The sequence below is a fragment of the Dendropsophus ebraccatus genome, chromosome 2, assembly GCF_027789765.1.
Source record: "Dendropsophus ebraccatus isolate aDenEbr1 chromosome 2, aDenEbr1.pat, whole genome shotgun sequence".
Classification (NCBI taxonomy): domain Eukaryota; kingdom Metazoa; phylum Chordata; class Amphibia; order Anura; family Hylidae; genus Dendropsophus; species Dendropsophus ebraccatus.
This window is the reverse complement of record NC_091455.1, coordinates 187,656,465-187,682,127: the sequence shown is the minus strand read 5'-3', so window position 1 is coordinate 187,682,127 and position 25,663 is coordinate 187,656,465. Positions and strand designations below refer to the sequence as shown.

Below are 25,663 nucleotides of genomic sequence, written 5' to 3'. Positions count from 1 at the left end.
AGATTTTTTTTATTTTGCTATTTACCAGGATTTCCTTTGTTCCTGACAATGTTAATATAAAGTCCATTAACACGGCTCTTGTGTCAATCACGGCCTACCCCCACCTCTCTTATTAATGAACCAACCTCTAAATATGCAACATCCTACTAATGCACTGGATAATAAGCACTGCCAGAAGATAAGCCCCCTCTCCTGCATCTTTACAGTGAGTGGAAATTGACTGGTTTGAGTACATATGTAAATGTGGAGTGCCGTACTTTGTTTCAGGGTTCTCTCACATTTGCAATCAAGCGATAATTTTATTTTGCTTTGTGCTACGTGATTGGAAAATTTTTATCCGAGGAATCTGCTTGTACAAAATCCATGTGATGTTAAATGTGTAGGCTCCCATGAAGGACACCCGTCTTCCTATAGTAGGCCTTTTGCGGTAAATACTTTGGATGAAAGTATTTGAGGAGTAATACCTTTATTGGCCAACACAAAAATTGTTAAAATCGTGAGTTTTCGGGATTCAAAGATCCCTTCCTCAGATATTCCCGAAGGCGTATGATTCTAGCAATTTTTGGTGGCCAATAAAGGTATCACTCCTAAAATATTCATTACCACCACATATTATATTTACCACCACATGGATTTTTCCGGCTAACACGGTACCAGTTTCCTATAGTAGATCTGAAGGTCACGCCATGATAGGAATGGTAGTTTTGCAACAGCTGAAGGGCCAAAGGTTCCCCATTGCTGTAATAGGTTATGGCTTAAAGGATAAGTCCGGCCTTGGGGGGGAAGGGTTGAAATAACACAGGGCATGGAGAGGAAGAAAACAAACAGCAGTAACTTACCTCTCTTCATGCTGGTTACCAGCCCCGGGACCCCTGCCGGGCTCCAGGATCTCCTCTACTGCCGACACCACCAAAGAGCTCATGCACACTGAGCAAAAGGTGAGGAATTGAAGAGGAATCTGCTCTTAATTTCTGCTTGAAATTCCTCTAGTAAAATATGAACAGAGCAATGTCCCATTTTGTTCAATGAAATTTCCGCTCTGTTGTTCACACTGCAGAATTTCCAAGTAGAATGTTCTACGGCAGATCCGCTTCCCGCCCAAAGGCCTCGTTCACACTGAACAAGAATGTCGGAATTCCGCGGCGTGCATGCGCTCCTCCGCTGCCGATGCTCTCTGCTCAAAGAAGTGACATGACCTTCAGCCGAGAGCGACGGCAGCAGAGGAGCGTGCGGATTTCCAACATTCTTGCTCAGTGTGAACGGGGCCAAAGAAGTGACATGTCAAGTTAATGGGGCTTGAATTCTGCTTGAAATTCCGCTTACATTCAGCTTGAATTCCGCTCGAATAATGCTCAAATTCAGCTCCTTTTCTGCTGCTATTCTACAATTTTTTCCTCTTCAATTACTCGTCTACTGCTCAGTGTGCATGAGCCCATACAGCTGATGGACAGCCTGCTCAGCCAGTCAGTGACTAGGAGGGGACGTGGCTCCATTCACTGATTGGCCGAGTGGGCTGTCCATCAGCTTGGTCGGGCATTTTCACAAAATATTCACAGCTCGTGAGTCGTGACATCATCACAACTTGGGGGAAAATGACTTCCGGCAGGGGTCCCAAACCTTCTGGCACAGCGATGGAGAGAGATAAGTCGTTGTTCCCTATCAATTTTTCCCCTACTGGATTAAAAAAAAAAAAGAAAACTCTGGATTTCTTTAAATGAATGCCAATCTCCAGATGGATTTTTTAATTTTAGCATTAGAAAGGTTTTCTGGGATTTGGATCTATGTGTTGATGATGAGGTTAGTTGTTAAATTTTTGCTTTACAGACCCCTCTGAAATTCACCTCACTATATAGAGATGAAATGTAAACTGAAGAAGCAATATTTGAGCTCAGTGGCTTAGCGAAATCGCAACTTTCACAAACACTGCAGGAAGCTAAGAGGAGGACCAGATAGGAAACTACAGTATGGTGGCGGGGTATCTGGGAATCGGGAAGCGTACAAAATGGATAATTTGAGTCTGAATAGGATTTCAAATCAACAGAAAAGGAAGCAAATGATATATTTCTCCTACTGCACAGGAAGCCCATAAAACACACCAGAAAAGAACGTAAATTATAGTTGACTGAACATAGATAAGGATTAGAACATACATGTAGGTAGTAATATGTATTTTCCCATTGCTTATATAGTGCCAAACCATATTCTGCAGCACTCAACACTAGTTGTCGTATTTCACAACAGCTGCCGCCCTCTATGGAGGTCGTAATCTGTTTTTCTATATTAAACATTTTAGGCCCAATTTCATAGGTCGGCAGTAAACATATTATCGACTGTGTCTCAGAACAAGATGGCGTAACTTTGTTGTTGAAAATGTATAAGGTCTTTGCAATAGCTCCCTCCCTCCTACATTTGCTGTGCAGAGGTGGTGTAGCTTGGGTTGCCATAGCCAGCAGCAGGGCTCTAGTCTAGTGGACGTCTTATAACATATTACAGGAAAGGTGTAGTCCAGTGTAGTTGCCTTGTGACCACTTTGTATATTGCAGAAATAATACAGTTCTGTGAGGAGAGCCCCCAGCCCTGTTCCTTATGTACTTGTGTTATATTAGCTTTTCTTTGGTTGACTCTGTCCTGTGATAGAGCTCTACGCACAGAGGTAGTGGTTGCCAAAGTGATTGGTGGTGCTTTACATATATTGTATTGTGTGCCACATAATGTAAATACAGGAGCAGTGACACCTATCTATTGCTGGAGAGAGATCAGTGAACTCTTTCGAACCTGAACACTCTGCATTCGATTACTGGTGGCTGGAGAAGTTGAATGCTGGCCTAAGGAGTCCTGGAAAATATGAATACAACCACAGGCCATGGGTTGTATCCGTGTTTTCCAGGCAGCCATAGAGCTGCATCCAACTTCTTTAGCCACCAGTAATCAAATGCATAGCGCTTGGGTCCAGATGAATCCGAGGTTCGCTCATCTCTATTGCAGGCCTCCATGCTCCCATACAGTAGTGAACTCACTTTAAATTTACTGGCAAATTTACAGATCATGTGACGTAATAGATACATAGCCTTCAGCAGTCTCGTGAACCATTCTGCCTCTCCCTTCTTTCTGATCCGTGTGTTAAAAATATTGTGGCCCTAAAAATGTTGTGCCTTCGCCCTTGTGGCCCCGTCTATGCTGTTCCACTGTGTGCAGATGAATGCAATGTATTCTTGTAGCCATTTCAAGCTGAAACATAGCTGGAGGATGGGGAAGGGAGCCAACAAGCCACTTTGTCCTTCCCAGGGAATTTCTACATATGGCTCGGACAAAAAAAATCACTATTTCCCCTACTGAGGGAAGCCTAGCTGTGGCTTTAGGCTGAAGAGATATGCTACATATACTGTTTGTCAATAAGATTACTGTAAGGATGAAAAATCTCTCCCCCATTTATTCATTCGCATGTGTGAATATTAGCAGCTCATCTTTATGTCCATAAAGACCCTATATGCAAATACTCACATGTAGCTCCCAGGCCCAAGTGCAAACACTATGCAAGGCCCCCACTCATCATGGACCATTTGTCTTGTTATGCAGCAGAGGGGCCTTTGGGCCGTTGTGCAACCGCTACCCCAGTACCCAATATAGCGATCAACTTAAATATGCAAAAAACTCTTTTATTAGCTGCCTGGTTAATGAGACAGTCCCATGAAAAATAAGACTGCTGGGAGGTATGATAATCTATTGCTACTATCATAGCATATAAGTTGTAAAAATTAGTGAGTACTGTTACAAGTCTATCTACCCTGGTACCAACTCTGGTCTATTACTGTTACGTAATGCGTTTTTCTGTGTTGGATCAGGTACAAAAAGCAATAAAATGATCCCATAAATGCGAGAGAATGATTTGTAAGCGATTAAATAAATGATATTGCTATTTAAGGCCACGGGGGAGTTCTGTTACTATAGAAATACGCGAGGGCTTGCAAGGTCCTTCTACGACATGTCACAGAGATCCATTGTGGCTTCCAAAACCTTTTCAGTAAGATGTCCTTCATAATGCACTGAGCATTGCAGCAACTCATGGATTATTTACAATGACATGAGAACTTAGCGTTTACACAAATCTAAACTTCACTTTCTGGTTATAAATTATAAAGCGGTGGCTCCTTTAGGCGTAGTATTTTACAAGAACTATTGAGTTGGCTGCTCTATGCTAAGTATGGCCGCTTACGAATACATCTGCTTTAAAACAATGACCGCGCCATCCTACGAAGAGGCTTATTAGAAGGAAAGCACTCGGGAAGCAGACCCATGTCCACCTGTAATGACATCCGCATCCTGGATTAGCATTTGGTACATAGCTCTAACAGCAGGAGTAGTGGGCTTCACGCTGTGAATCAAGACGCCGCTTCGGCGTGCTCCAGATCTGCGCTCGGTGACTGGTGGCCAAGAGACGGAGGCAACATCACGCAGAGCCCCAGTTACATTTTATTATGTTAGGCTAATTGATTCTCGTGCATAAATCTACAGGCCATGGAGTTATAGTCAGCAATGAATCAATCATAAAGCCAAAAGGCATACACCGAAATTGGAAAAACAAAATGTAATTACGAGCAGCCATAATCACCGGACACTCTAAGCCGCCCAAGGCAATGTACTCTGGAGGTGTTTTAAGTAAGCACTCCATCATGTAGCGCCTATCAAAACATGGAATAGCCATTAGCCGTAGCACGGGTACTGTTATCTTATGTTATATTGTATCGATCGAGACGGGAATATACAACAGGTCATACAAAAATAAGAATTGCAGTGCTGCTATTACCTCATTTTCAGTTGGATCATTTAAAATTTAATTGGTAAATGAGATGTTTAATGGGAAAAAAATTCTAAATTTTATTTTTAAAATCAGGTATTTTAGATTTTTTGAATTTTAGGAAATTTTCAAAAATACTGTTGTAAAGTTGTAACGTATTGTGCACTGTTTTACGGTATGTTTTTGAGTTGTTCACTTTAGACAAACCATAGCCATAACTAAATGGGTTAAAGGGGTTATCCAGCGCTTCAAAAACATGGCTGCTTTCTTCCAAAGACAGCCCCATTCTTGTCTCCAGTTCAGGTGTGGTTTGCAATTAACCCTTTCACGACCTGGGGTCATTGATGCATCAATGCCCAGGTCGTTTTTGGACATCAGCTTATGGGATCATAATGGTCCTATAAGCTGATGTCCCTGTGTATGCCCCCTCTCCTCTCTCCCCTGCCACTGTCACAATCTGCCCTGCCTTCCCTCGCTCCCCCCTACTGGCCTCCGTACCCAGGAAACCGGAAGCCTGAGGCTTCTAGTTTCCATGGTTACCATCGGGGCTCTGCGATCACTTCACAGAGCCCCGATGGACACCTGACAGAGAATTTTCCCTCTCTAGAGGGAGAATTCTCTGTTAGGAGCCCTATAGATGCTGCAGTTGTCCTGATCACAGTATCTATAGAGTTAACTCTCAGCACCGGAGCGTGGCTCCAGTGCTGAGAGTTGCAGTGGGTCCCCGCAGATGACACAGGCACAGCTTCTGCGCCAGTGTTATCCTCGTTCATAAATTAACGTTGCTGCAGCATCAGGCATAGGCTGCAGCAACGTTAATTTACAGTGCAGCGGCGGGAGGGTTTTAAGCTCCATTCACTTCAATGTAACTGAGTTACAAACTGGAGACAAGAGTAGTGCTGTCTCTGGAAGAAAGTGACCTTGTTTATATAGTGCGGGATAAGCTGGTCATGCATTTTACGTAGCAGTCAACCAAACGTATGTCTCCTGATGTGCACACTTTATGTATTCTGAATGGAGAGAGGGGAGAAAGCTACTGCCAAACACCTCTGGTTACAGCTTATCTCCCCAAGGACTGTAGAATCGGGCAGTTGAAATCCAACAAGACCCAACTGTCCTCTCCCCCATTATTGAGATGAGGCATTGGTAGGTTCAGCCAACTTTCTTGAATATGAACATTTTTAGGATTGTGTTATTGTTGGAACAACCAGCTGTCTAAATCTGCATTCGAACCTGTCAGTTAGTGTTCTAATCCTCTGCAGCACCAACATAGGTGAAATTAGGTATTACAAGGTCCTGATTGGAATGCATAGACAGATTTGGTCCTCCACACACGGACACTCTTTGTAACCAAAGGACACAACTACTAGTTTTTTAGTCTGTTACTAAGCCAGACAACCCCTTAAAATCCAGAAGTTTTTCAGACCCATTGAGAAGTCATCCGATGACTGATCTCAAATCTCCCAGCATTCTTATTCTGTGTCTACAAAAAGCTTTAGCGCTGCGTTCTGGGAAGCACAATGGTCATGCTAGGCACAGTACAGTGAACCGATATAAGCAGATTGATCTCTCCAAATATTTCAAGCAATAAGAATGGTGACAGCTTGTACGACCAGGCTATATAATACATAAGATATAATACATAAGCGATAATCTCATCTTATTGAAACTGGAAACTGTAAATTCTGTTCCTGGACTATTCATATTCTGTGTAAAGAACATTGTAATCTATTTTTATTGATTTCACACAGTTTGTTGCTGCATTGCAGTGAGGGTATTATGGGGGGGGGGGGGGGGTAATTTTGGGATCATACAGCCATGCTGCAGTGTTAAGATTTCAGTAATTATTCCAACCATCACAAGTGCAAGTAATGGCTATTAGTAGCAGTGCCTTTAGCAATCCAGAAGTCCATGAAGTATCACTCGCAAATGTTTTATATACAAGTCTATCTATCTATCTATCTATCTATCTATCTATCTATCTATCTATCTATCTATCCTCTATCTATCTATCTATCTATCTCCCATCTATCGTGGATGTGATGGCTATAAGAATGTTGTAGATATACCAAGGCTCTAAGGCTATAGTAAAATTTTATGCAAATTTGATAGGGAAATTATAATGAGAAATCCTCATTGATTCTTCGTCAAAGCAGAATTTTAAAGTGCGATGGCATAATTCCACACATACAGTAATCCTCATCAAGAGTTTACAAGTGGAACTGGAAATAGCTACCTAAAAATTCCCATCGGCTGGGGGGGGGGGATTGAAGTGTGTGCATTTTTTGGTGCAGTTTTCACAAGAAAACTAAGAAAACTGGTTCAATTGTCATTCCATTTTTTTTATATGGTTATACGAAAAATTTGAATTGTCTGACAAGGGAGCGTGGCTAAGTGAAAAGTTGGCATTGCCTCAGTAAAAGGTGGCAGGGTTTAAATGCACCCAAAAGCACCAAAATTTTGGTTCAAATTGAGAGCATTTGGCACATTCTGCAACTGTCTAGTCTGTGGGAGACATTTGTCGTTGCTGCACTGGTGGCTCACACCACAGATAGGCACAGATTCTAACCTTCTCCATAGTGTACACCGTGTCTCATCCCGCGGTGTGGCCTCCTCCTGTTCCTGATTTACCATGATTTACGCCCGCTGGCAGATATAAATCATGGAAGAAATCTGCACTTGCTCAGGAGCAGGTGTAGATTTCTGCGCCTGCCTTGCGGCAGGTGCAGGTCCCAACGGATTTACCTAAGAGGCGTAGTAAATCTGGCCAGGAAAAGAGGAACGGGGCTTTATCTAAGACTGGCGTACAAGTACACCAATCTTGATAAATGCCCCCGTAAGTTTAAACTGGTGAAAGGGGTAGTTCACAAAAAAAAAAAATTCAAATCAACTGGTGTCAGAAAGTGACAGAGATTTGTAATTTACTTCTATTAAAAACTCCAATCTTCTAGTATTTATCAGCTTCTGTATTTCTATGGGAATTTGCTACTGCCCTGGACAGTTTCAGACAGAGGTGGCAGCAGAGAGCACTGTGTCAGACTGGAAAGAATACACCACTTCCTGCAGGACATTTAGCAGCTGACAAGTACTAGGACACTTGAGATTTTTAAAGAGAAGTAAAACACAAATCTCTTGTAATTTCTGGCTCCATTTGAAAGGGAAAAAAAATTGTGAAAAAAACCTTTAAGCACTTCCAATTTCTCATTTAAAGCAATAGAGGTTGGGAGCACATGTGGATTTCGAGGTAAAATCTGACACAATTTACCTAGCGTGAACAGACCCTAAGGCTCAGATCAGACCACATCACCTGTCACTAGTGATGAGCGAATACTGTTCGATCGAATAGATATTCGATCGAATAGTAAGGTATTCGATCTATTGAATATTATCGAATAGTTCGCCGAATATTCGATAAATATTTGATAAGCGTTCAAATTCTCCAGCTTCCGGTTTTTACCTCCAAGTGGTCGAATAGATGTTTTTCAATAATCGAATACTTGTTTCCATAGACTTTAATGGGATCGAATATTCGATCGAATATTTGGGAGATATTCGTACGAATATCCGAATATTTTACTATTCGCTCATCACTTCCTGTCACCAGTGACGTGTACACTGCGGTGTATACCACAGGTCACCAAGCCTAACCCACCCATCTCATACTGGTTTGTAACCACGCTACAGTATATGACTTTTTATATGGGCCTGCAGTACATTTCCTGAAACTTCAGGCAACACCTGTGAATCACTTGCACCCGCAATATTTTATCCATAGGCGATTAGGAACATATGTAACTGGTTGGATCCACTTATTTTCCGCAATGAATAATGCCCTGTAGAGTATTCGACTTGGAAAAGCAAAGCAATTAAAAATTTACAACATGGTGTCACAGACGAAGAAGTGGTGATTCCTCCATATGGGGTACCATGCCCCTAAGATATATTAAATAGTTAAATGGGTAATTGACTGCCAAGCTGTACTGAGGCGTTTACATGTGAAACAAGAACCTCAATATAAATTCCATCTCACGGAGGGTAGAAGGCCTGCATTTCCCTGACCTTGACATTTCAGAACATGTTCGGCAGTGGAGCCATACACTTAGTGTACGTGCCCGGGGAAATAGAATGTGTTCTAAGTGAGATTTCCATCATTCTATAAACAGCACGCTGACTGGGACCATTGACATTCGTCATCTTCCAACTAATGTACAAAGCCGAGGAATGGTATAATGGTCAGGACATTGCCTGGAAATGGGGGGGGGGGGGGGGGTACACGGCTCAGGTCTGCCGGTACACACTACTAGTAATCTGTAGCCAGGTCATTTACTTCATGATCTCTTATTTCATCGCTGGTCAGATTGATTTATACAACGGGAAAATGAAAGAGTGGTTCTAACAATAAAACAAAGTGAGATGACGCAGAAATTACTGTGTGACATTTCAGTATTGAACGCAATCTTAATGGAGCTTCATAGAATGTGTGGAAATCTGCACAATGGGCAATTCTAGTTCTGGCTATGGCTAGTGTGAGTTATTATAGTAGTGTATACAGTGCGTTATATGTTTTTGGGGGATTTAAAGCTATATAGTAATGTCTAACTCCAAGCCCGCAAGGTCGCAATTGCCAATAAGAATATATTGAGGAAAAGGAGATGAAAACTGGTGTATGTGTACAAAACAATTCAATTTCTTAAAGGGGTATAACACGTATTCCCTATGCTCAGGAGAGTGGATAGGTGAATGATCTCAGGGAGTCGCAGCAGTCAGATTATAAGTGTATGATTGTGGAGGGTCCCTTTAAGATCTTGTGAATGTTGTCCGAGTCTCCCATTGGAATGGAGAGGAAGGTATGCGTGCAAACTACTTCTCCATTCATTGGGGGAGATTTCAGTTGCCCCTAGCAACCAATCAGATTCCACCTTTCACTCTTTGGAAAATGAAAGGTGGAATCTGATTGGTTGCTAGGGGCAACTGAGCCAGTTTCACTTTACACCATGTTTGATAAATATCCCCCATTGTCTGTGGAAGCTGCAGGAGATAGCAAAGTACAGTGCTTAGCTATCTCCAGTGTCGGACTGGCCCACCAGAGGACCGGAGAATCTTCCAGTGGGCCCCCAGCTTTAGAACTTGCACTAACAGTGACTTACTTGTCGTTTCTCACTGGTTTTTCATTGGTGGGCCCCAGGATCATTTCCTCTGGTGGGCCCCAGACACCCCAGTCCGACTCTGGCTATCTCTGGCAGCTCCAATAGACAGTAATAAAGTGGCAGTGTGCACACGTGTCTGCTGATCCCCATTGACAAGATTGTGGAGGGTCCCAGCAGTCAGACACACTCTCCCACCTATAATCATAAACATATCCCCTATCCCACTTGTACCTCTCCATGATCATGCTCTTATCTCTTGTTTCATAGCATAGGGGATAAATGTGAATGGTGACAAAAACCTACAGATGTAGTAGAGTTAATTTTCCCAGTTTTTCGATTATGTTAATAAGGTTCTGGGTTATGTTATCCGGGAGGCAGGATGCTCCAATTCCATGATACACAGTGATATCAGGATATCGTGCAACGACCTGCTACATCTGTATCTTTAAAGGGGTACTTCAGCGAAAGAAAACCTTCACCTCAACTGGGGTCAGAAAGTTATACAGTTGGTAAATTACCTTTAAGGATTTCAAGTCTTCTAGTAGATATCAGCTGCTGTATGTCCTGCAGGAAGTGGTGTATTCTTTCCAGTCTGACACAGTGCTCTCTGCTGCCACCTCTGTCTATTTCAGGAACTGTCCAGAGCAGGAGAGGGTTTTCTATGGGTATTTGCTACGGCTCTGGACAGTTCCTGTCACAAACAAAGGTGGCATCAGAGAGCACTGTGTCAGACTGGAAAGAAAACACCACTTCCTGCAGGACATACAGCAACTGATAAGTACTGAAAGACTTGAGATTTTTTTTTTAAGTAAATGGCAGATCTATATAACTTTCTGACACCAGTTGATTTGGAATGCTGGAATCTAGTTGCTAGGAGCAAAAGCTCCACTTTTTATACTATTTCCTCATGATTTTATTGATGTTTTTTTATGGTTGTGGTTCACATATACATATCTCTATACAGGCTTATTGTTTATCGGCACGCAGCTGGGTTAATCTTGATAATTACTCAGTTAACTTTGTAATCTTCCCCTGCAGAATGAAAGCTCCGTTCTCCCCTCTATCCCTTATTTTACATGTCCCCTTTGTTTTTCGGAGCAATGCATTCATTCACATAGATTCAGTCAGATACCCAATTTACAAGAATCGACTTACCAACTTGTGTGTAGCCGGCGAATCTCAAAATCATCAAATTACTTCTCCCCTGTCTAGTAATGGCTTAAGACTCACAAATCAATGTGCAAATTGTGAATCTCAAACTTAGTAAATTGATTTGCTCATCTCTTGTATTTCATGAACAGAAAACCGAATGGCGAAGTTATATACATGATCCCCCGTAACGCCTTCTCTATGGATGAGCTATGTATATATGTATGTATGTATATGTGTATGTATTATGCCTGATTTTTAAAAAAATATCCCGCTATCTCTTATTTTTCGAACTGCAGGTATATAAAAGCAATGAGTTTTCTTACATTAACCCTTTAGAGTAATTTTTGGGTTCTCATTGTTGCTATTGAAAGTCCCCAACATGGCGCCCAGCTATTTCGCATTCTATACACTTCATGGATCAGGACCATTGCTCAGTTGTTTTCCAGTAGCACATACTCATATTCTTCCATAGCCCTTACTGCCATGCCATGATGGTCTGAATAGGCTGGCACTGTGCTGGGGATGACTTATATAGTACTTTACTATAGATGGCATGTAGAGGGAGAGAGAAGTGATGGTTCAGTGACTTTGCAAGATGCTATGTGAGTAGAGATGAAAGCAACAACAGAGCAAGGATGGGGTTACTTTAGGCACTGGTGCTGTGGCATGTGGTGCTGTTTGCAACAGGAGGCATTATAACACACAGAATATGGGCCCTATTACACAGAGTGATAATCTGCCAAATGGGCCCGATTTTAGCTCCGTGTAATAGAGACAACAATCATCTTTAGTCCGTTACTTAAAATCCTCGCCCGCCAACCCTGCATTGCTACGTGTAATAGCGATGCGTGGCCAGCAGCTGACGATTCAACACAGTTTACATTACCTGTCCACGCTCCCAATCTTCTCCAGCGCTCTGCTTCCTCCTCCAGGAGTAGACTGGGAATATGGACAGCTAATGTGACCTGTTTGGTCAAAGGGTGCACGGACATCACTAACGATGTCCGTGCAGACCTTGCTAAGCGATTAACGGGCCATGTAATAGGCCCAGTAAACGAGCACTGCTCTAGCGCTCGTTTACAGTATTAATCAGGCCATCATCTGCCCCTGTAATAGGACCCTTAGAGTGTGAGGGGTAAATAGGCAGAAGCAAGGAGAAAAAGTACACTAATTTACCATTGCCACTTATATCCTACATGTTATACTTATTATTATAGACAGTAAATAAGTGTATTAGCCTACGTTGATAGATTTGATAGGAATTGGCATGTGCTCTATGGATTGCTGTAGGTCACCGTATCTGTTTGCACAGTAGTCAGTGACATGGAGAGTTCAACTAAGGAGAAGGAATATACTTAAGAGATGGGTCTGATGTGGCCTTGATGTGTATCTTAAATCTAGCATGTTTTCCTGTCACATTCCTCCGTGTGTCTTACACTAAAATGATCTGACAATAACCTTGCTTGTCTAAGAAATTTATGTCAAGAGTATTATCTAAGGAAAGGTCTCATGGTGAATTTGAAGGCAATTTTTTATATAAAACAAATTCCGTTTGTATTATCAGGCCGCTCATGCTGATGACTACGGCTTCCTCCGCATAACGTTTGTCTCCGGTGAATATTAATGGCCACTTTCTCTTGTAAGAGTTATAGAAGCCGCCAGTCGGATCACAGTTGCCACTTGGCTGAAGTAGATTAGAACAGAAACGCGTGCCCTGAATGGTGGCTATTGATAGCTTCACCATTTTTCTTCTCGCATCTGTGTAACCCAACTTTCTTGCTTTTTATCGGGGGTTGTGCCTCTCACCTTAGTAACTATACATCCTGGAGGTCATCCTTATCTATCAACTTTTTTTGGTCATACAACTTTTTGGGTACAACTTGCTGGCAAAATGATTACCATCAGTGATTACCATCAGTGGTTGTCAATCCCCGACTGCATATTGGCCTATATATCCAGTGATCCATGAGTTATGTGTAGAGATGATCGAACAGCGCCAATTTTCAGGTGAAAACGTGGGGAAGGTGGAGACAGCCCGAGTACCGCCTGGAAAACAGGAATACAACCTATTACCTAGGCTGTGTCCCTGTTTTCCAGGCAGTACTCAGGCTGTCTCCACCTTCCCCATGGAACGGGAAGGCAGCGGGAGTCAAATGCCGATGGTTTGAACGAACCTGAAAATTTGCGCTGTTCCATCATCTCTAGTTATGTGTGGAATGAGATGTAGGTGAATTGTGTGGTTGTCCAAGGTGCCATTAAGAAGAGGAGCATAAATGATAGAATTAAGCTATGTTCACACACCATTGACATGACTGACGCTTTTTATTGTAAGGATGTCATTTACCGACAAATTACGGCCTGAATTTGATAACAATGCCCATTATTCGCATAATAACAGCATTTATTTCTTGTTAAATGATGGCCATCCAATAAAAACAGCTGTCATTTCATTGATACGTGAACATAGCCTTGGGCAGTATTCTGCCTATTATTTCTTACAGTTCATTGGTTCCCTTTATAAATATGAATAATACAGATTGGTCTGGGAAAGAGGGGTGGGGGGTACTGGCTGATTAATCAATCATCAATGACTGTCCATCCAGCAGCCAGGATACTGAAGATTAGATTTCAAGGTGAATTCTGAAACTTAACGCCTTTGAACTTGTCCCATTCTTGATAGAGATAAGCGAGCAGGGCCAAGGTATGGGTTCGTATGAAACCAAACCATTGGCATTTGAATTCCGCTGTCCGCCAAAGTCATAGGCTGTATCCCTGTTTTCCAGGTGGGACACGGGCTTTCTCCAACTTCCTCACCAACCGGGAAGACAGCAGGATTCAAATGCAGATGGTTCGGGTTGAACTTAAACCCGAACCTCAGCCTGGTTCGCCCCTCTCTAGTTCTTGACTAGACTTGGTAATGAATTACTTTACAACTAATATTTTGTATGCAAGATTATGGACCTGGTGGGCAATTACCATCTTTTATAGCCTGGTTGAACTGATGTACAGACGAACAATTACTGGTTGGAAAAAATGTAAAAACTAAAAATATCTATGTGTGGGTTTTTTTGTCATTTTTTTTTTACTTGGTTTTGCGCATATACATTTGAGCTCTAAGAACATGTTTCTAGAGGCCTTTTTTTAATCAAAACCATGACTCACGTGTCAACAAACAAAAGGGTTAACAAAGTCCTTACAGTTCTTGGCACTGTGTTAATATGGGACGGATATGGCGCAACTTCCTGTATGCCACTTAGTTCCTTTCATATTATTAATATCATAGCAGGTGTCTATGTTACAAGATGGACAGTCATAATCACTGATTATTGGTAAGAGAGGTGAATAGTTCTCAAAGTTCTTTTTCTTGCGGTTGGCTGTTATAGCCTTACTTGACCTCATCTCAGTGACGTCTTCAACAACATCTGGAGCACCACTCCGGACTTACAGGGAGCTGCCCTGGCAGCCGCACACTGCTGGAGCACGTCCCTCCACTTGAAGCCTGCGCCGTTTGCTGGATGACATCACAGATACCTGACAAGTCCCTGGATACCAGGGGCCTGTGTCACTGGCTTGGAGGCCTGGCAAGGCAGCAGCTGTGCTGTATCCAAGCAATGTTTGACTGGCAGGTGTCGCTGCCAGTCAGGTTTATTTGCCACGTGTGTTCTGGTAGGGGATCATGGGGCTGGTGCAACCACTTCTTTGATCAGGTCCCTGGCGTCCTATAAAATCAATCATTACCTTACTATGCACATTGGCTATTAGATTAGTTTACTAGCATGCAGTCATCTCCAAATCCTCTTTTTATGCATCGTTACCTTGACCTCGGCTTTTGTTTCCCTAACTACTCCTTTGGTTCCTGACTCTGTGCTGAATTGTCTGTTTGATTCCGGCCCCGGCCTGTACGACTTTCCTTTGGTGTTTGTTTTTCTGTCTTTTCTTTGTTCTGTTTTTCACCATAGCTTTAGATAAGGGACTGTCACCTTGGTTGCCCACAGTCGCTTAGGACTGTTGAGGCAAGTAGGCAGGGTCAGCTGGGTGAGACCAGGCTAGGGCTCACTGTCTGTATCCTTCCACCCCCCTTGGGCCCTAGCATGATTTGGATGGTACTTGGACACATATCACCTACATAACCATTCATTATCCTTAATGCATCGGAAGCCCCCAATGGCAGGAACCTCAGAGAGCACAGTGTCAGACTGGAAAAAAACACACCTCTTCCTGAAGGACATTGATGCCCTGAAAATTTTCAAAACTGTATTGGAAAGATGTTTAAATATTATTGGAGTTTGGGGTAATCTATCTATCTATCTATCTATCTATCTATCTATCTATCTATCTATCTATCTATCTCCTATCTATCTATCTATCTATCTATCTATCTATCTATCTATCTATCTCCTATGTATTATCTATATATCTACTGTATCTATCTATCTATAATCTATCTATCTATCTCCTATGTATTATCTATATATCTACTGTATCTATCTATCTATCTATCTATCTATCTATCTATCTATCTATCTATCTATCTACTGTATCTATCTATCTATCTATCTATCTATCTATCTATCTCCTATCTATCTATCTATCTCCTATGTATTATCTATATATCTACTCTATCTATCTATCTATCTATCTATCTATCTATCTATCTATCATCTATCTATCTATCTCCTATGTATTATCTATATATCTACTGTATCTATCTATCTATCTATCTATCTTCTATCTATCTATCTATCTATCTATCTATCTATCTATCTATCTATCTATCTCCTATGTATTATCTATCTATCTATCTATCTATCTATCTCTCTATCTCCTATCTATCTATCTCCTATGTATTATCTATCTATCTATCTATCTATCTATCTATCTATCTCCTATCTATCTATCTATCTATCTATCTATCTATCTATCTCTCTATCTCCTATCTATCTATCTCCTATGTATTATCTATCTATCTATCTATCTATCTATCTATCTATCTATCTATCTATCTCTCTATCTCCTATCTATCTATCTCCTATGTATTATCTATCTATCTATCTATCTATCTATCTATCTATCTATCTATCTATCTATCTATCCATCTATCTCCTATCTATCTATCTCCTGTCTGTCTGTCTATCTATCTATCTATCTATCTATCTATCTATCTATCTCCTATCTATCTATCTATCTATCTATCTATCTATCTCTTACATATGAAAGGAGTGGCACAATAAATATACAATATAGAAGCTACCTTAGTTAATTCTTGCAATCAGCCCCCTTTGTTCTATCTCTAGCCTTCTATCTATTATTTCCATTCATAGAGCATGCTACTTCTCTTATCAACAATATACTTGGCAGGACAAAATTATAGGTAATTAAGCCAGACCTGGCATGTGAGATTTGTCAGAGATGCTGCTTTCACGTTCCCTTTTTTTTTTTTCCCAGTGTGTTTATAAGCAGTGTGAATCGGGTAAGCGTAGATGAGTACATGACGTGCTGAATGCTGTTCTTCCATGTCGGCTGCAGAAGACTGGCAGGTTTTCTCTTAAATCCATGCTAAAAATGTACGGCTTCTTGGCATGAGCTGACAAAAAAAGTTCCCTTGGGGTCAACATTAATTCCATATTATTCATATTGTGTGTCTCTTCCCATCCTTGCAGGAGCTGTGCCGCCAGCGGATGGCTGTCAAGTCTTCAGATCGTCCAGAACCTCTGCACAGTTCTCGCATCAATAGCATCTCATCCCAGTTCAGTGATGGACCAATGGCCAGCCCCACCGCACGGAGCAGCACATCGTCTTGGAGTGAGGAGCCTGTGCAGTCAAATATGGACATCTCCACCGGTCACATGATACTGGTAAGGGTTATTGCTTGTCCATTCTTCTTCTTCATTGTCTGATGTTCGACCTAACTGTTGGGGGGCGGGTATTTTTTGGACTTGCTATGGTTGGACCATCTCTATATTATAACATTATGTTATTGAAGACTATCATGATATTGGATGGAAGTTTCTATTGGATCAATCTAGCCCCAGTGTATAAAAATCATCAATAGCTAATGCTATAATGTAAGATATTAGAATAAAGTAGACGTCTTGAAATATTTTCTATAGCTGCTATTATATCTAGTTTGTTTTGTCTGCCTAGTTGCATGTTACGATCATATCCTGCGTGTAGTGTAATGAACAGAACTGTAGGATCTGAATATTTACAGGGCTTGTAGAGTGTAACCATGAAATATAAAGATGGTCGTACACATAAGGTGACTGTCAGCTGAGAGCTTGGATGGCCGACTTCTGTCTCTCATTCACGTGAATACTCGGCGTAGCCTTTCATTGGTGGTATAAATTTGGAGGAATCCTGGCGTATACTTCTGAAGTAAGACTGCAACATATTGCACTATACAGGCATACCTACATTGCCTCTTCCCAAAAAGGAAGCCCTAGGGAGACTCTGATGATGTAACTGTCCATATATGGACACTTACAATATATGGATAGTCCATAAATGGAAGCTGTCCATATAAGGTCAGTTACATCACATGAAAAAAGCAGTGACAGCCTGCTCAACCAATCAGTGACTGACTGAGATGGGACAGCAGTGAGAGCCTGCTAAACCAATCAGTGACTGACTGAGATGGGACAGCACTAATGTCTATAAATAAACAGCAATGTCAAGTGGAGTTTCCTGAGATATCCAGGTGCCTGTAACAGACACCATACTTTGCATACTGCCTCTCGTCAAAGGTTCATCTGGATGGTTGTACAAAACATAACCACTAGGTCGTGCCCAGCAATAATGGAGGGGAGGGAGTAGATCAACCTTCCTATTAGGATGCAGCAGATGTATAATACTGTAAACAAAGGAATGGTATGGAACAACGGCAACTGGGGTAAAGTAAAAAAAAAAGAAAAAAAAAAAAAAGAACTTTCGCTTTAAACTAGTTGTCGCTTATAGTTTAATACAAAGGTTTTTTTTTTTTAAAGGATCCCATTGGGTGAAATAGTGTAATCTACTATGCTACTATGCTACTTTATCCTTGAGGGTTTACTGATATACTGATATACTGTATAAGGGCCAAAACAAGGCCAAAAAAACACTTTGTATTGCAATGAAAGCCTATGGACACTTTAAGGCTGGGTTCACACTACGTATATTTCAGTCAGTATTGTGGTCCTCATATTGCAACCAAAACCAGGAGTGGATTAAAAACACAGAAAGGATCTGCTCACACAATGGTGAAATTGAGTGGATGGCCGCCATATAACAGTAAATAACGGCCATTATTTCAATATAACAGCCGTTGTTTTAAAATAACAGCAAATATTTGCCATTAAATGGCGGCCATCCACTCAATTAGAACATTGTGTGAACCCAACCTTATAGAATCAGATGCCAAGGTATCTGTGTACAGACTGGCATGACTCCCATTTACCCCTATGGCTTTTGGGCCTTCAGCTAGTCAATACATTTGGGTCATTTTCTTCTCTTATACAAGTTTTCACTTGGACTCAAAAGCACTGAGAACAGCTGAGATACATGCTGGAAATGACCCAAACGTAGTCACTAGGTGAAGGCCCAAAAGTCATAGGAGTAAATAGGGTTCATGCATAGATATGTTGGCACCTGATTCTGGCAATGTTATCTGTCCATTGGATCGTAGTGTGAATGCATCCTTAGCACTTCAAATTGTTGTCCAGGTTGATTACACAAAGCTGATGTCAGTAGCTTTATACCAGTATAAGAGGGTGCTGAGGAGGAAGGCAATTTTCTTACTTTGATCCTCTGCTCCGTTTTCGGGAAATTTGTAGTTTAATTCATATGCTGATGAGGTGATTTGGTGCACTGGGGACGGGGCTACCACCCTCAGTGCACTGACCCCTTCTAATGAATTATTAGAGGATTTGTAAATGAACTTCTAGCCTTCCAGTACTTATCCGCTGCTGTTTGCTCTGGAGTAAGTTGTATAGTTCTTTTCGCCACTGAACATGGATCTATCATACAGACGGCATGTGGCGTAAGAGACAAAAAATGTGAATTGAGTTACAATTCTTAAATGTAGGAAATGAATTCTACCATCTGTGATTTTTAGTATTTAGTTGCTGATTTTACGTTTCTGTTGAGTAGATGGCACACTCCTGCATTGCTGCAAGTAGTTTTTCATTTTCCATAAAGTTAAAAGGGTACTCCGGCAATTTTTTTTTTCTTTAAATCAACTGGTTTCACAAAGTTACATTGATTTGTGAATTAGTTCTATTTAAAAATCTCCACTCTTCTAGTACTTATCAGCTGCTGTATGCCCTGCAGGAAGTGGTGTACTCTTTCCATTCTGACACTCTGCTGCCACCTCTGTCCATGTCAGGAACTGTCCAGAGCAGTAGGAAATCCCCATACAAACCCTCTCCTCAGGGACAGAGGTGGTAGCAGAGAGCACTGTGTCAGACTGAAAAGAATACACCACTTCCTGCAGGACATACAGCAGCTTAAAAGTACTAGAAGAGTGGAGATTTTTTTTAAATACAAGTAAATTACAAAACTATATAACTTTCTGAAACCAGTTGGTTTGAAAGAAAAATATTTTTGCCGGAGTACCCCATTTAACTTTGGTACTGAAGCTGGGTAGTGTACAAGCAATGGGAAATCAGTGCACAAGAGGATTGCTTGTTGCTCTTGTTGAATGATATATGTCCTTATACCAACCTCACTAGCCGATCAAGTATACCATAGCTATCCTTGCCCATAACCAATCCCCACCATATCTATAGTTGACAGCATTAAAGGGGTTATCCAAGATTAGAACATCATGTTCGCTTTCTTCCATAAAATGCACAAGTCTCGTCTCCAGTTTGGGTGTGGTTTTTCAATTAGACTTATTCACTTCAATGGAACTGAGTTGCAAAACCATATCCAAACTGGAGACAAGAGTGGCACTGTTTGTGGGGGAAAAGCTGCCTTGTTTTTTTAAGCCTGGATAACTCTTTTAAAGTGGTCTACAATGGCAGCTGAGATGGAAGGAGACACTGAGTAGGACATTAAAGGGGCCTCAGTGCCCATTACCCATGCACTGTAGTGGGCACCACTGTCCGTGTGCCACACTCAGAACTCTATGCCAGCTGACAGATTTCTGCAATAATATACACCAAGGGGGAGATTTATCAAACATGGTGTAAAGTGAAACTGGCCCAGTTGCCCCTAGCAACCAATCAGATTCCACCTTTCATTCCTCATAGACTCTTTGGAAACTATAAGGTGGAATCTAATTGGTTGCTAGGGGCAACTGAGCCAGTTTCACTTTACTCCAGTGTATATACTGTTTAATATATCTATGAGGCTATGTTCCCACAATGTCTCTCGCAGACATTTTATGCACAGTAGGGCTGTAATTTGCAAAAAAAAAACAATCAGGTTTTGGCACCAAAATGACTGTTTTATGCAAAAAAAAATGGCTGTGAAATGAATAAAAAAAAAAAAACATTGTAGAAACATAGTCTGAGGCCATGTGCAGACTACGTAAGGGACCGGCCGTTCCGTGACCCGGACAGTCTCTGAAAAGATCATCCCACAGCCACAGAGTTCTGATGCGGACGCATCCATGAGCACCTGCATCAGAACTCCCCACTGCACACTTTACACCATGTTTGATAAATTTTTCAGCTGTGAATAATGGCAAATGTGAAGGATAGCTGGAGGCCACACCCCTCTCAATAAGCCCCACCCACTTAAAAATGTCTGATGGGCAAAAGTCACATTATTGCACAAACGAGGATTGAGATAAAATGTGCGACTTTTGCGAACCATAAATTCGGCGTACAAGGTGTAATAAATCCCCCCTAAGTACAGTAAACGTTCCCATAAATAGTTAAACAATATCTATTAAACAGATGAGAAGTTGCTCCCCTCCTCCCCATCAAATGTAAAGTAGATCTTTTGTTTTCTAAATAAATGCCGTTCCATTGCGCTATCCCTTTTAAGGCTATGTTTAAACATACATAGAATTCTATGAATATTTAATGGTCTTTTCCCATTAGGCAGCTGCAGACTGTTTTTACATTACCTTTGGGCTTGTTCCACATGACTGATTTTGTTGCATGACCGGATCGCTGGTGTTTTTATTGTGCGGTAATTGTTTTTTTTCACACGGACAGTTGTAGTGGAGATTACAGCTCCCAGGTTCAAGAGAGAAAAGCAATACTGTACAATACTGGAGCGACGATCATCAGTCACTTCATCGGTTCTTAGAGGATTTTCATCCTTTATGTTACATAGTTTTTGTTTTAATCCTTAAAAAACATAATATTGTTTTATTTTATCCATCATCTTGATGAAAAAATCCAGTCAATAGGACGTTTTCATAAATAAAGAGGTACTTCGGAGAATTTATTTTTTCTTTAAATTAACTAGTGTCAGAAATGTATCAGTTACTGTATGTCCTGCAGGAAGTGGTGTATTCTTTTCAGTCTGACATAGTGCTCTCTGCTGCCACCTCTGTCCGTGACAGCAACTGGCCAGAGCAGCAGCAAATCTCTACTGCTCTGGACAGTTCCTGACATGGACCGAGGTGGCAGCAGAGAGCACTATGTCAGACTGGAAAGAATACACCACTTCCTGCAGGACATATGGCAGCTGATAAGTACTAGAAGGCTTACGATTTTAAAATAGAAGTAATATACCTATCTATATAACATTCTAACACCAGTTGATATAAAAACAATTTTTTTCCTCCGGAGTACCCCTTTAAGGATAAAATCCTCCAGAGTACCCCTTTAAGGATAAAATGAATTTAAAAAGTTGGTAAATGTAAAATATATAAGGAAACACTACATGTAACAACTAAAAAACAGTTTCCCGCTATTTTTTTGCTGGCATTTCTTTATTTTACTGTAAATTACTATGAACGTTTTTATCTGCCATGTTTTATCCTCAGCAGGTCATGTGATCCCTTATCTTGTGATTTTAGGGGTTTTAGTGATAAATTTTGGTTAATAAATACATATAGACATGACAATTTTTTCTGGTGTTTTTACTCCCCTATAGACTTCTTTGGAAAAAAAACACTCAAAGGCATAACCTACTGCGATTTAACAAAACTGCAAACAACCTGAAAAACTCGAAACCCCAAAACGTTCTGTCGGTAGTATTGCGTTACATTTTTCCCCACTGCCTCCCAGACAACATCTGCCTGCAGAATTTTTGGGCCTAACATTTTTGGTGTTTTCATTGGTGTTTTATGGGGAATGCCAAACCTGTGTTCAGTCTACATGGTCAGAATCCTGAAGAAGGGTATTTTCAAACTTGAAAAACTTGCTCTTCATACCGTTCGTGTTTATCTGGTACTGGATATATATTTATATTCATTTGAATGACTAATAAAGAGACCTAAAGTGAATTTGTGACCCTGAAAAAAGTAGTTTCAACCCCTGGGCAGCTGAGTCAAAGAGGCGGGTCTAGAGCTGCCATGCCCTAGGCGTGCAATGCCTCTGTGCTTCTTCCCCTCAGAAACACCCCTGGGCTGGATTACTCCTCCTTTGTGCCATTTGGGTCTAAATCCCGAATCGGACAGCATGAAGGTGATGTAATTCAGCCCAAGGGCCGTCCTGAAATGGGAAGGGCCCACCTCTTTGACCCAAGATTCTTTTTAAAGGGGTTATCCAGCGCTACAAAAACATGGCTACTTTCCCCCCTCTCTTGTCTCCAGTTCAGGTGCGGTTTGCAATTAAGCTCCATTTACTTCAATGGAACTAAGTTTCAAACACCACCCAATCTGGAGACAATAGAGGGGGGAAAAGTGGCCATGTTTTTGTAGCGCTTGACAACCCCTTTAAACACAGCGATGGACATAATTTATTGACAACTGCAGAAAGGTACACAAGACAAGATTGTGGGGCCTCGCCATTCTTTGTGTATGGGAATGCTAAATATAGTTATCCCCCGACCCGTTTATCTTAGAAATCACCTGTATTCTCATAGCAGCCAATCTTTATTTTTCAAAATCGAAAGTTGTATTATCATTAGCTCCTAGGGACATCAGCTACTACATACTACCATACATACCTGCCTTAGGCCACAGCTTATTTCCTTTCCGCTGCTTCAAATTCTGTAACAACAATTATCTACGTCATTTCATTTTTTATTTTTTATTTTTTTTTTAACAATAAAATCAGTGGAATAGCAGATGTTACAGATAAATGACAGATTTCTAGGATGACATCATTTTTTCCCATTCATCATCCTATTGACTTTGTTATTATAAAACCGCACTTAGAAAACTGATGTTGCGATGACTTCAGCGCTAGGAAGAGCACATCCATTTTCATCTATTAAAGTAATATCGGGATGATGGATGGAAAATCTCTGATTTTCAGTCAGTTGTCATGCATGCCATATTGGAACAGATGACAAGTAGGTGTAGATGTAATGCGTGAAAGTATTAGTGATAATGAAGATCTGGACACTTTGGAATGTATTAGTTATGGCATGCAGTGCAGTGTGTGTTATACAATCCGCATTCTAAGGAGTTAAACAATAAGCCAGCTCTGGGCTTCATAGTCAGGTGTCAGTGAGGCTGCCCTTTCTGGGAAAATCTATTAAAGAAGCACCCCCCACAAATACTTTTAATGTCCCCTACCTCTGCAGGATGACATGTATACTTACCTGTGATGAAAGCTTTTGCTGCATTATTGTGAAGCTACAACGCCGTTCAAATCTCGCTGGTGCTGACGCTGACGATCTTCTGACCCTCTTCATTCTCCTGTGTTTTTGAAGACTGAAAGTTAAGGTCTTCAGTGCATCATTATTATAGCACTCTCATAGAGATGCACAGAAAACTCTGACTTCTGACCTCTGAAGAAAGAAAAAAGAGGTCATGTGTGCACCAGTGGAATTTTACATCCTGCAGCAAGGAGGCCGATGAAAGTATTTGGGGGGGAGTGCTTCTTAAAAGCGAGTCTATAACGGCTGGTACCCACTGCCAAACCACCAGTACTGTTTTGTACATTTCATGACGCCCTGTCTGCCTTTCTCTTGGGACCGATATTTTGGAAAAAAAAACAAGTTTTATTCTGGTGGGGCAGTGAGGCGGGGAGTCATTGAGGTAGGACCTGGAAGCAAGTGTTCAAATTCCCTGCAAAACAAAGGTTTAAAAGATGGGTTTGAGTACATTACCTTAAAGTAAATCTGTACCAAACTGCCGATACCGGTTTGTACACTTCATAACTCCGAAGGTCCACCTTTCTCCTGGGGCCGGTGAAAAACAAGTTTAATTCGGACGGCATGGTGGGGAGTCAATGGGGCCTAGAGCATCTGTGCCCTAGGTCTGCAGTGCCTCTCTTCCCACCTCCATCCAGCCCAGGGGCATGCCAAAAATTAAGCAAGGTGGGGATAGAGGTGCTCCAGGTCTAGGGCACGGATGCTCTAGGCCCCATCATGCCGCCCGAATTAAACTTGTTTTTCACCAAAACACTGGCCCCAGGAGAAAGGTCAACCCTCGGAGTTATGAATTGGCAGTTTGGGGGTACAGATTCACTTTAAAGCTATGTACCCAAACCCATTTTTTTTTAACCTTTGTTTTGCAGGGAATTTGAACAATTGATGCTAGGTTTACACATAGATTATAAGTGTTTGCTAGGGATCCCACCAGCAGGATCTGACCTTCTTACTTTTGGGGAACCTTCCTTAGGGTCCTATTTCTGGTGGTGATTATTGGCTGGACAGGCCCAACGATCAGCAAACTGATTGATCGCAAGCCCTGATTTATCAGCTGCACAACTAAAGCTTTGGCTGCCCATGGCATGACGGGAATTGTAGTTGTAGGGCCATAGCGGACATTTATAAAAGGTCCGCCCAAGGCGTACACCAGGGGGAAGGTCCCGATGGGCGGGCTGGCGAAGCTTGGGGGACGTGATAAGGCGGGGAGGAGGCGTGGCCTCCTCCAGCACCTCATTTATCAGGATTTACGCCTGCTCGCAGGTGTAAATCATGATCAAAATCTACACCTGCTGAGTGCCGGTTCGGGCGCTCGGCCGGCTGGATTCACTAAGAGGTGTGCGCCGGTCTTCCTAAATCCCCCCCATGAGTTTGACACATGTGGCCTTAACTGCATAACCCTTTTAATGATTAGTGATATAAAATAATACTCTGAGCCATTACCTAATAAAGTGGTAGAGATTTTACCCTTTGCTGTGATAAATATATATGTATAATAGAGATATTTTTGTATTTTTTTTATACTCCTTGTGCGATTTACGCCTTTGTTTTGTAACCTCTTACAAATTGCCTTTGAGATAGTAATTTTAATCCATTGCTGGTAATTTACTGCCTATCTGCTTGAAGAGATTTGGTCACAGCACAAGCGGAAAAAAAAAAAACTCTGGCGTATAAATAAACATTATGTTTATCGTCTAGTTTACGCTGGAACGAGTTTGTTTTTCAACTGTTTCTACAGTGACCTTTGCAAGAAATATATTTATCTCGTCTGTTAACAGCTGGCACATAAAGACTTTTAGCTTGGAAACATTTTTCATTTTCACACATTTTGAATTTGTAACCATCAACAGTTCTGACTCCACAACAGAGT

At 41.4% G+C, this 25,663-nt stretch overlaps 1 protein-coding gene across 3 annotated transcripts in view; it reads left to right on the top strand.

Moving 5' to 3' along the window:
- The window catches only part of PTPRN2 (protein tyrosine phosphatase receptor type N2), a 742,556-nt gene that overhangs the window by 647,312 nt on the left and 69,581 nt on the right, over nucleotides 1-25,663 (top strand). For all 3 annotated transcript variants that reach the window (XM_069958896.1, XM_069958895.1, XM_069958898.1), the window contains exon 14: nucleotides 16,755-16,949. In XM_069958896.1, coding sequence (XP_069814997.1) covers nucleotides 16,755-16,949 — 195 coding nt within the window. The remainder of the gene's footprint in view (nucleotides 1-16,754; nucleotides 16,950-25,663) is intronic.